At 47.5% G+C, this 12085-nt stretch overlaps 4 protein-coding genes across 4 annotated transcripts; 1 reads left to right on the forward strand and 3 right to left on the reverse strand.

Moving 5' to 3' along the window:
- Window positions 1–305: 305 nt before the first annotated feature.
- Window positions 306–1442, reverse strand: PCYB_011800 (hypothetical protein; the record flags this gene model as incomplete). Its single annotated transcript, XM_004220686.1, has 2 exons — window positions 306–1129; window positions 1178–1442. 2 exons carry the CDS (start codon window positions 1440–1442, stop codon window positions 306–308), a joined length of 1089 nt encoding a protein of 362 aa, XP_004220734.1.
- A 486-nt stretch (window positions 1443–1928) lies between these two features.
- Window positions 1929–3221, forward strand: PCYB_011810 (50S ribosomal protein L1; the record flags this gene model as incomplete). Its single annotated transcript, XM_004220687.1, has 1 exon — window positions 1929–3221. A coding segment is annotated over exon 1 (1218 nt), but the record flags the coding sequence as incomplete, so codon positions are not given.
- Window positions 3222–3864: 643 nt separating this feature from the next.
- Window positions 3865–8945, reverse strand: PCYB_011820 (cell division cycle ATPase; the record flags this gene model as incomplete). The annotated part of the gene is made up of 3 exons (XM_004220688.1): window positions 3865–7195; window positions 8194–8215; window positions 8894–8945. The coding sequence occupies 3 exons, from the start codon at window positions 8943–8945 to the stop codon at window positions 3865–3867; spliced, it is 3405 nt and encodes a 1134-aa protein (XP_004220736.1).
- Window positions 8946–9797: 852 nt separating this feature from the next.
- On the reverse strand, window positions 9798–10352 carry PCYB_011830 (hypothetical protein; the record flags this gene model as incomplete). The annotated part of the gene is made up of 2 exons (XM_004220689.1): window positions 9798–10166; window positions 10212–10352. The coding sequence occupies 2 exons, from the start codon at window positions 10350–10352 to the stop codon at window positions 9798–9800; spliced, it is 510 nt and encodes a 169-aa protein (XP_004220737.1).
- Between the last annotated feature and the right edge of the window lie 1733 nt (window positions 10353–12085).

The raw sequence follows: 12085 nt of genomic DNA on the forward strand, positions 1-12085 counted from the left end.
TTTTTTTTCCCCACCTACAGAGGATATGCCTTATATCTTGCCTGTGCAAAAATAACGCAGGAAAAAAAAAAAAAAAAAAAAAAAAAATGCCCACAGATTGCAACTTCCCCATCCACAATGATGCATTTTGTGCATACGGTTGAATTATTTAAATCGTCACATGTTAACAAAAAAAAATAAAAAAAAGGAAATTTAATTCGCGGCCTCGATGCGGGGGGCAGCAGCGGTGATATCTTCTTTTCGTCTTCTCCACGTCACCGCTTACCCACATCACCGCTTACCCACATCACCGCTTACCCACCGCGCTACAAAGTCAGGATGACGAAAAAGGTGAGCACGAAGAGCAGCGCCGAAACGGCAATTATGAGCAGCGACACGAAAAAGGAAATATTTTTGCTCTGCCCCATTTTCTTCGTCTTCTTATACACATCAGTTATATTATCCAAGTTGGACATCTGCTTGTTCGCCGACTGCTCCAGCATCCTGTTGTCCTCCACAATGATGTCTCTGTACGTTAAGACGTTTTCTTTCATTTCCTGTGCCAGTAGGCATAACTCTTCATCGATATTTTCACCTGACTTGTTCATATTTTTTCTGGATTGAATTTTTTTATGCAAATCCTTTTTTTTAAATGCAAAGGAGTATTCATAGAGGAGGTTATCATACTCGTCAATTTGCTCGCTCCATTCTTTTAGGACCTCATCACTTAGGGTTTCCACCACATCGCAGCTTTTTCGCTCCGATTGGTCTGCTACTGACTCTGCTGCGTTGGCGGCGGCTGGGGGATCTTCCCTTGAGAGGGATTCGTGTTCAGCTGGTACCTTTTCCCCGTTAAGCGATGGTTCCACTTTATTATACCCCCGCGTTGCACAAGGAGGAAGACTGTGCGACGGGGTTGGATGCTTCTCAGCAACGTTAACTTTTGAGTATGTGTCCCAAGTTGCGCTAACACTGTTTCTGCTGGGAGAGGGGGAGGTGGGCCCCTTTGCATAAGTAGTCGCGTCTGCGTTGTTCGGTTGAGCGGCGACACTAGGGGGGGTTTCCCCTGTAGGGTAATCCACATCGCTGTTGCCGTGGGCATCACAGTTGGTACGGTTGGCGGAGCTGCTAACGTCACCATGATTGGTTCCTTTAGCGAAGATAAGCGGGGAAGAGCTCCCCCCCCCCGAATGACCACCTCCAAGTACGTTGTCCCTTTTCTTCCGAAGGATCCATTCAAGACTCTCCTTCTTGTTAATAACCTTCTTCAGTATGTCCTGTTCGGTTATATCGTCAGGGGTGTTTATTCTATGCTTTAGCGAAAGGGACAGATCGTTGATACACGACTTTAACTCATTTAGGAAGAGAATAATTGTCTCCTGTTCTTCAATCTGCTCGTTAAAATGATCACATGTTATTTCAGCCTCCCGTAGGAACTCGAACAGCTCATCGAAGGCGATCATTTTTGACATGCACCCCTTTTTGCGGGGAGCAGCACCTAGTGGGGAAGTTAAAAAGGCGGACGCGAGAACCCACTCCGCAGGTGTTCAGCTTATTTTTGCAGAGTGATCATCTTTGCGTCCTCCCCTATTAGGGGTTACACGTGGGGGGGGTAATCCGGATGACACTTACGAAAAAAGGAAAAAAAAGAAAAAAAAAAAAAAGGAAAAAAAATCTCTTCTTTGCTTTTGCCTCATTAGTTTGTCCTCCTTGTAACGTTAAAAAGGATTAAGTTTTGTTTTACCTTTGCGGGGAAAAAAAAAAAAAAAAAGGGACGCAGAGTGGGGCGAAGCAGAAATTGCAAGTCTCCCCAACCTGGTGCGCACACCACACCGGTGGATGCATACCACAGGGGGGATGCAGCGAGAATGCAGCGGGAAAAAAAGAAAAAAAAAAGGAAAAAAAAGAAAAAAAGTGACCCGAATTGATTGCATCTCGCTTCATTCTAGTCCGTTCCACTTCGTCGCACTTCGCTACGATTTGCTACCTTTCGTTGGAGTTACTTCCCCATTTGCGCGCGCGATGAAGAGGCTCCTGCTACTGCACCCCCACGTGGGTAGTGGCGGTCTCCAAGCGCAGGAACCATTTTCCCAAGTACGCAGATGGAAAAAGTACATACCCTTTTATGATGTCAAAAAGAGGTACAAGGAAAAGGCGAGGGGTGATGAGGCAAGGAGTGAAGTGGCGAGGAGTGATGAAGCGAAAGAGGTGAGGGGGGTGGAAAATATGAACGCAAGCCAAGTTGGTGGAGACGATACACAGTCCAGTTTGGCTGAGCAAAGAAATGGAGAGACGACTCAACAGCTTGGGTGCGAAAATCTCGTCCCCCCAGTGTCCCCTATGAAAGGGCTAAAGCTCCTCCTAAGCTGTAGACATATGCAGAGCGGCTACCCTCACAGGGGTGATGCCTCCCCCATGGAGGAGAGTACCATCCACAAGGAGGAAAGCACCAACCAGAAGGAGGAAAAAATTAACTTCAATTTAATCATCAAAATTGATATCAAAAGAGAGTCCCTGAGAGGCATGTGTAACCTTACTCACAGTGTCGACAGGAACAAAAAAATACTCGTTCTAGTCGATGAAGACCATCAGACCTTAAAGAAAGCTGGAGCAGATTATGTAGGGTTAGAATATATTAACAAAATAAAAAACGGATGGCTCGATTTTCACATATGTCTCTCCGATTTTAAAAATATTAATAAAATTCTCCCCGTTGCAAAGATATTAGGACCGAAGAAATTAATGCCTAACGTTAAGTCCAATACGTTGGTACACAACTTGGTTGATGCCATCCTGTCCATAAAGAGTGGGAACAGAATTGAGTACCGAAGTGAACAGGTAGACACAGAGACGTTTGATTTGTTTAATCACATCTACCAGTTTAGGAATGTCCATTTGGGTTCTATAGCTAGCTTGAATGTAAATATTGCATCTACCGAGATGAACCCGTACGACACGCTCGAAAATATGAAATGCTTCGTCACCGAAATTTTGAAGTGTAATATTCACTCGAGTCACATGGAGAAGGATGCGAAGGCTAACTTCACGTGGCCACCTGTCACTTGCAAGAGGAAGAAGAAAAAGCTGATGCACGTGCAGGGAGGCAATCCCCTCCTGGTCGGTGGGGAGCATCAGCACTCCGAGTCCTTCCTCCTTGGGGCCTACGTCACTGTGCCTGGCGTTCCAAAAATATTTCTACACCCGCACCTGCTGCTCCCCCACTCGGAGGGCTACTCCGTCTAGCGAGTAGGGGAGCGGCGCTTTGGCAGATAAGCGGTTATGGCGCTGGGACACACGCGCACCGCGACGGGGGAGTGTTAAGCGTCAACTGCTGCCCCTTTTTTTTCCTCCTATTTTTTCTCTTATTTTTTTTACTAAATGTAACGGCCACGCGCAAATGAGTTACCCCCGTGTAGGACTCCCACACTGGGGGGGAAAAAAAAAAGAAAAAAAAGACAGAGAGGGAGAGAGGGAGAGAGGCAGAGGGGCAGAGAGGCAGCCAGATAGACAGCCAGATAGACAGCCACATAGACAGACAACCAGCCAGCCAGATGGGGCGGCGTAAAAGGGGGCGCACTGATGGGACCCGTTGATGGCGCAAACGTGTGGGGGGGAAAAGAAAAAGAAAGAAAAAAAACTCATGCTGTACCACTTCGCGGCAGCAAACTTCACAATGTTCACATCCGCGTGGATGTCGCTATGTATACCATTTGTTATCCAAATGGAGGTGCTTTGTAGAGCTACCCGCTGGGGATGACAAAAAAAAAAAAAAAAAAAAAGGAAGCGTTGCTTCGAAAGGGGGGGAGGACGCCCTTTTCCAGGGCTTCCTTCTATTGACAAACAGAGCGGGCAAGCGGCCGTGGGGTAGGGGCAGTGGGCCACCCCTCAGTCGAAGTTCTGCAGGGAGAGCTTCTCCTTAAAGCGCTCGTACTTGAGGACGTCCTCGGGCCGAATGGAGATGCGGGCGTTTTTGAAGGCCAAGTCGAAGTGCTTCTTAGCAAGGGTGGGCACCGGGTCGTACTGGTCGTCCGCACCCCGCGTTCCGGCACCCCCCTTCTCCGCCTTCCGCTGGTTAATCAAGTGAATCGTTTCTTTAATCGCTTCATTCACAGCACTCTGACACAGGTTCGTAATGTCCGCCCCGGAAAAGCCCTCCGTCCGTTTGGCCATATCGTAAAGGTCCACATCCTTGCTAAGGGGCGTGTTCTTCAAAATGGCCTTAAATATACTGAACCTGCTTTTATAATCGGGGAGAGATATATATATGAGCTTGTCTAACCGTCCTGGTCTGGTCAACGCTTTGTCGAGAATATCTGGTCGGTTCGTAGCAGCAATTATAAAAATAGTTTTTTTTTCATTTATGCCATCTATTTCTGTGAGGATCTGATTAATCACTCGGTCGCTAGCGTCATTATTATTACTACTGTTTCGTTCCTTTGCTAACGAATCAATTTCGTCGAAGAAAATAATACAGGGAGAAGCTGCTCTCGCTTTATCAAAGAGGTCCCTCACATTAGCCTCCGACTCACCAAACCACATGGTTAGCAATTCTGGTCCTTTCACAGAAATGAAGTTAGCGTTGCATTCATTTGCGATTGCTTTGGCTAGTAGTGTCTTTCCACATCCAGGGGGACCATAAAGCAATATACCTTTATTGTAATTGGAGTTAAATTTTGCATATAGGTGTTTATATTCGAGAGGGTAGAGGATGGTTTCCTTGAGTTGTTCCTTCACTTCATGCATCCCTCCGATGTCGTCCCACGTCACGGTTGGGATTTGGACTTGCCTCTCTCTGAGCGAACTAGGGTTACATATGTTCAATGCGTGCTGGAAATGCTTCGCCTTGATTGTTAATTTGCTGAGGATGTAGGGTGGGATTTTCTTCGCCCTGCTGTCCAGTCGTTCTGCGTTTTTCGTATCAGCCCGTTCGCCGCTTTTGGAGAGGGGAGTCGACGCTTCCGAATTGGCCGACTTGGACGACGCTGCCGACTTGGCCGACTTGGCCGACTTGGCCGCCAACTTGGGTTCCCCCCTTTGGAAGAAGAAAAACCCGCTTCTCCCCTTGACCCCCTCCCCACCAGGAGAGACACTGCTTTCCCCCGAAACGGTGCCCTCCCCATCGGTGCCCCTCCTCTCATCTACGCTTATCTTCATAAATTCAATAAAGTCTTCCTCGTCGAGGTCCAAAAAGTGTACGTGCTCTTTGATACACTGAATGGCTGCCTCAAAGCAGAGCTGCGCAAGGTCTGCACCGACATATCCGTGGCACTCCTTGGCTATCTTTCTTAAATTAACATCCGCATCGAGCTTCATTTTCTTCGTTTTGGTAAGCAAAATTTCGTACCTACCTTGTTCGTCTGGAACGGGTATTTCGATTTCTCTGTCAAATCGACCAAAGCGTCTAAGAGCAGGGTCGATAGAATTGGGTCTGTTTGTGGCAGCTAGAACTAACACGTTATTGTTTTTTTTTAAGCCATCCATGAGAGTTAGAAGTTGTGAGACGACTCTCTTTTCCAACTCGTTCGTGCTTTTGCTCCTTTTATTTGCAATAGAGTCAATTTCATCGATAAAAATAATGCACGGCGTTTTTTCACTAGCCTTTTTAAAAATTTTTCGTAACTTTTGCTCAGATTCTCCTATATGCTTTGACATAATTTCTGGACCGTTAATAATATAACAGTATGCATTACTCTCATTAGCAATAGCTTTCGCGATAGACGTTTTTCCTGTGCCTGGGATTCCATGCATGAGGACTCCCTTGGGAGCAGATATCCCTATGCTAATAAATATTTCTGGATATTTTAGTGGTAACTCGATTAGTTCCCTAATTTTGTTCAGCTGTTTTTTCATTCCTCCTAGGTCTTCATACGTGATGTCATCCGTGTGCTCTTCGTAGTCCTCTCTATTCAGGTATTCTTCATCCAGCGTTATGATGGCATTGTCACCTACGTAACCGTACTGTTGCGAGGTGGGTATGTCTACTCCTCCAGTTGACCTTTCCTCATCCTGTCGGTGTCCTTCTTCTTCATCCCCCCTCTCCTTCAGCAGCTTCACTACCCTAAACTCGATTTTCTTCCCCTTATGGGGGATATACATAGTTGTATTATCACACAACGGCTTTAAGCTCCCTTTCAGGTAAGGCTTTAGTACCTCCTCCTCCAACTCTCTTTTAGTTAACCCTCCGACAGTGTCACTAAAGGGACTAAGCACAACTGTTCGTAAAGGACTTACCTTCATTAGTGGATAAATTTTGATAATATCGTTATGCATAAGTCTGAGATTCTTTTTCATCGCAAAGGAGATCACCACGAAATGCTTTTTTAATTTTTTGTCTAGCTTGGTAACTGCTAGCATTTCTTTTTTTTTCTTTCCTTTCAACAAAACGGTGAACCCTTCACTCAGATTCAGTTCCTCCATTTTTTCTTTACTCATGTATATTTCGCAATTATCTAAATTTTCGTCAATATTTTCTACGAGACAGTAGGAGGGGAACTTCCCCGTCTCCAGTGCCTTCAGCAGGAAATTCGTTTCCTTGTCATGGTCTGTTCCTCTGCTGGGTCGGTGCGTCTCTCTAGGGGGGCGCTCCTCTGGGGAGGCTCCTTCTGAGGGGGCTCCTTCTGAGGGGGCTTCTTCTGAGGGGGCTTCTTCTGAGGGGTCTCCTTCTGAGGAACGCTCCTTGGGCTGGTTCCCCCTCGACTGGTTTGCCCACCATGGTTGCTTGTCTGGGTCTGGCGGGTCTCCTCCTCCTTCTCCTCCTCCTCCCCCATGCCCACTGCCGTTGGAGGTCCCTTCCTTCCTACGCGCCTCGTCCTTCTTCTCCCCGAACGGCCAAAATTTGTTAATGACTCCTCTAATCAGGTTGTTCTGCAGGATATTCATTTGTTCCTCCGAGGGGGGGTTTCTCTGATTCGTTTCCCCCGTGGGTGCATTACTACACCGTCTTGCATTGCCACCTCGACTGTCGTCACTGTTCTCACTGTTGTCACTTCTCTCACTGCTCCCACTGCTCCCACTTCTCTCACCTTTTGCATCAACGGTGATGCCTAACGAGGACTGCTGCTTCTCCCCCTTGAGGATTTTACACCCCCCTTGCTGCTCACCCTTCTGGCTAGCGTCTACATTCACCACGTGGCTCTTCCATTCCTTGTTTCCCTTCCCATGAGGAGACTGATCTTTGAAAATATCCGTGCTGATTGAAGAAAAATTATTCTTTTTCCTTCCTAGGGGGATAAAAATCGAGTTGCCAAAATTTTTTCTCTTAAGAAAAGGGGACCTACTTTGGTGGTTTCCACTCCCGAGGGTGAAACGGACGTCTTTTTTTAACCCAATTTGATGTGAAAGTTGGAGGATAAAGGGCAGGATGAGGGTAATGACGCGGCAGAGGGACAGGAGCGCTTTTCGGGGGGGGTAAGCAGGTCGCATTTTTTCTCCTTTCATTCTTCCATTCACATTTTTGGTCGCCGGTATGTTGGGGGTGGTGGCGAATGGGGGCGGTCTTCGCCTCGAGTCGATTATGCGGCTGGGTCGGCTTGGTCTACGTGGAGCGCGTTCCAACGTGGTACTCTCTCCAACGTGGTACTCTCTCCAACGTGGCACTCTCTCCAACGTGGCGCTCTCCCCAGCGTGGCGCTCTCTCCAACGTGGCGCTCTCTCCAGCGTGGACCTCTCTCCAACGTGGACCTCTCTCCAACGTGGACCTCTCTCCAACGTGGACCTCTCTCCAACTTCACCACAAGGTACGCTCCTCCTGACGACCCCCGCACAATCGCACACGTGACGAACTGCCCGGGGGAGAAAAAACCTTCTCGCTGTGCAGTTGGCTGCGTGTTTCACGTGGTCTATGCGGATGCCTGCGTGGGGGGGGAGCTTAACTGCAGCGCATCCTCCGCATGTGCCCTGGCCTATAAGCGGTGTTCGTGAGGTGGGAAGTACGCGGAGGGTGGCCGTTGCGCAGTGGTTATTCGCCGTCACGCTGTGGTTATTCGCCGCCACACAGTCGCTATCCGCCGTCAAGCAGTTGTTATCCGCCGTCACATCGCCGCTGCTCTGCTCGATCGCGTGGCGCTTTAAGAGATGGTTGTGTAAAAACGACTACACAGCTTGATCAGCATTCTTGCGACATCCCTGTTTGACTCGGAATGCATGGCGACAGCCCGTTAACCCATAGGCGCGCGTGCATAAAAAAGGTAGCTACACGTGTATCTCTACACGCACGCCAGAGCAAGGCAAAGAAAATCTGAGCGAGATGGGCAGGATGAGGAAGCTGAACAGGCAAGGTAACTTCGTTCCAACATGTAAGCAAGTTTTTTTTTTTTTTTTTTTTCTTTTCTTTTTTTTCTTTTTTTTTTCTCTTTCCCCTGTTGACGCGGCGACGGAGGGACAGCTATTCTCTTATGTTTCGTCAAAGAGGGGCACTACACTTCATGGGCATGCAGAGGTTTCACTCGCGCAAGGGTGTACTTGCCAAGTTGTGCTGTGGCGTGTGGGCAGAAAATTGCACATGTCGGTGCTGACAAAGGCGATAGGTGATTCGAGGTGTGGCGGTGAAGCGTGGCTGCGAGGTGTGGCGGTGAAGCGTGGCGGCGAAGCGTGGCAGCGAGAGTACAGCGCAAGTGCGGGGGAAAAGTACTCTACTGATGGCATGTGGAGGGAGGAGGGGGGCTAAACCGATGAGGCTCCCTTTCCCAATTGGTAAATAATATCACACGGGAGGAACATGTTAAAAAAATGGACTCTACATTGATAATACATATTTTTCCCTTTAGTCCTCTCCTCTACCAAAACAAGGAGGATCATATCTCCATGTTGCTAATGGAACAACTGAGTCGTGGTTAGTTGCAACAAAGGAACAGAACTAAGGCGCTTGCTTCTAGTAGAGATATGGGGGGGGGAAGCGTCCCATGTGAAGGCTTACCCCCCATGGTAATTTGGGCGGATGGGGGTAGCCACAAAACAGGGAGGTTCATTTTTCCACCGTGTGTTCCAGAAGAAGACTCCCCTTGGTGAAACTAAAATAAAATAAAATAAAGCAAAGTAAACTAAACTAAAGCAGCTGATAATTTTTTTTCCTGTTAACTTAAAAAAAGCCTAAAGTTTAATTGGGGTTTTTTTTTTTTTTCGTGAATGTGGAGGAAGCATCAAATCGGGAGAATTTACGAGAGGGGTGCAGCGGCGAGTGCATACGTGTGTGCATGAGTTTGCACAGGCGGAAGAATAAACACACCCATCCCCAACACCCACACACAGATACATAATTATTTTTTAACAAAAATATTTGATGCATCATTCGGTATGAAAGGAGAAAAAAAAAAAGGGGGGGGAGGAGGATATGTAGGCAACGTAAAAACGGGATAATCTCTTAGTAAAATATAAAAAAAAAAAAAACTTACGCCGTAGAATGTGACACAAACGCACACACAGAGGTTGGGTAGGGAAAGGAAGGAGTCATCACTGCTTACTATCGTAGACAAAAAAAAAAAGAAAAAGGGAGCTTCAAAAATTGCGGTTCGTGTGTGCACGTTCACCGTGCGTTTAATAAGGCATATTTGTGCGGCTGGACGTTTGGGGGCAACTGGGGGGCTGCTAACATGCTTTGGTTGACTCCGCTCAGTGCGTGGGGGGCTGGGCCTCCCCCCCTTCTGCTTGCTGTGGCGAGGCGGGCAGGCGGTCAAGTGGTGGGGCGGCGTTTATCTGAGCACCCACGTTGGTATCCATGTTGGCAGGCATCTGGGTAGCCATCCCCGCTTCGCTTCGTTTGGTTGGCCTCGCTTCGGCTCACTTGGGCTCGCCTCGCCTGGTTCGGCTCGCCGCGCCGCGGCTCAGGAGTGGTCAATAAGGTTGCTCTTCGAAATATAGTAAATGGCGAGAGCAGACATGGTCCCGGTGGTGTGGATGAGGAGGTGGCAAAGAGTGCTGTAGGAGTTGTAGCTGAATCTCTTCCCAGCAAAGTAAAGAACAAAGATCAAAATGGCTCCACACATACACACAAAGAAACACATGGAATTTATGTTAAAAGAATGAATAGCATGCATTAAGAAATTTACAAAAGTCATACCCATGTCGATCGTCCTGCGTAACCCTAACTCTGGTTTTCTCCAATGTATTATGGAAGTCAAAAAAAGGCCCGTGTTTGGGACGGCAAGGTAATAAAATTGGCAGTACAGAGAAAATAACATAGCGAGAGATAGCTGGAAGGAGGAAAAAAACAAGATGTGCTGACATTCGTATGTTACATATTTACAGGAGGTTATTTTATCATTGGTTACACTTGAGCTGTCCGTGCTGTCTTCACTCTCTGAGGAGGTCTCGGTCTCCTGTGTCTTGCTCCCGTAGCGCCGGCTGGTGCATTGGATTATTTGGTCGTAGATCCTCATTTTGGGGGGAAGCGGCGGGGGAAGCGGCAGGGAGAGGAGCGGTGCGAGGAGCGGTGCGGTGTGCTGCGACCTGCTCGGCGTGCCTCGCTGTGCAGGCCGCTTCTTCAAGTAGAGCAACGCACCCTCCGTCACGCCACCCAATCGGTGTCACGATAAAAAGGGAAAAAAAAATCCGATAGAAAAAAAAAGGACTAAAAAAAAAAAAAAAAAAACTACGGAGTGTTATCTAATTAGCCCACATCTAATCAACAAAAAAAAAAAAAAAAAAGGGATTCTTTTCTGTGCAGAAACGGGCCCAAGCAGCTTCTCCCCAAAATTGTGGCTCATCAGATGACCAAGAATCATTCGTCTCTCTCTCCTCTACCTGTGTATGTTTGGCATTCTATGGACACATACTCGGCGTACATCTTTTTTGCAAGCTATCCCAGTTTTTTTATTTATTTATTTATTTATTTATTTATATATATTTTTTTTTTTTTCCTTGCACCTTTCTCGGGTTAGCTTCGTTCGTGCAGATCCTCTTATAGAAAAATCCATGAAGGTGTATATCTGCGCACCTGCGTACCTGCGCGGGAGTACAACACACATGCGTGCTGGGTGCTACCTGAGCGCCTTCACCACGTGGGTAGCAGCTCAGCAAATGTAGAACGTCGGACGGGAGGAACGAAAAGCCACAAGGTATGCAAAGGAAGCTGCCTCTATGGAGGATGGCGGAAGACCCCCGGTGATGCTTTCCCAAGGCGTGGTTTGGGAGCAACCCAGGGACTAATAAAAAAGGGGCGCAGAAAAAGATCAAAAAGGATGGCATAAAAAAGGGACAAAAAAAAAAAAAGGTGGAATAAACGCGGCACAAACTCGGTATGAGGATGACGCGCATAAATGGGGGGAGAGCAGGAAATGTAACGCGTTTAGGGTAACAGGTGGATTGTGTCGAGCGATCAAAATTGGGATTAATTTTAGGGTAAGCTGCGAATAGGCATCAAATAGGCATCAAATAGGCATCAAATAGGCAGCGAATAGGCAGCGAATAGGCAGCGAATAGGCAGCGAATAGGCAGCGAATAGGCAGCGAATAGGCAGCGAATAGGCAGCGAATAAGAAGCGAATAGGCAACGGATTAATACGAGCTGGTGCGGCAAATGTAGGCGGGATAGAGTTCCTGGTAGAGCTCAAGGTAAATTTCGCAACCGCGCCTGCCGAGCATGCCGCTCCTGTCGCGCTACTACCAAACTGGGCTGGCGAAACAGCGGCGGTGCACGCATCTACGCAGAAAAAAGGGGCCGTGCGGTGAGCCTCCGCTTTTTTTTTCGCACATCGCAAAAAAGGATACCAAGTAGCATATGGATGAACTAAAATGAGGGTAGTACTAGGAGTACCTACAGAATGGCACGCAGAAGGGTGAAAAATATAAACAGTTCGTAAAGGCCTCTCTAGTGGCTTCTCTAATGGGTTCTCTTCTAATCGCTTCTCTTCTAATCGCTTCTCTTCTAATCGCTTCTCATCTAATCGCTTCTCTTCTAATCGCTTCTCATCTAATCGCTTCTCTAAAGGATGCCCCAAAATAGTACGCTAAACGGCACCCTAAAAGTACGATAAACGCTGCGCTCGACGGCGCTCTTCTATCCCGCTAACAGCGAAGGGGCGTTCTCTCCCGCGTGCATCTACTCATATGGTTCGTAGGGTGCATATAGTACTGTAGATAATTAAAAAATAAAAAAATATTTTTTTTTTTTT

Source organism: Plasmodium cynomolgi, chromosome 1 (genome assembly GCF_000321355.1).
Source record: "Plasmodium cynomolgi strain B DNA, chromosome 1, whole genome shotgun sequence".
In the NCBI taxonomy this organism is placed as follows: Eukaryota; Apicomplexa; class Aconoidasida; order Haemosporida; family Plasmodiidae; genus Plasmodium; species Plasmodium cynomolgi.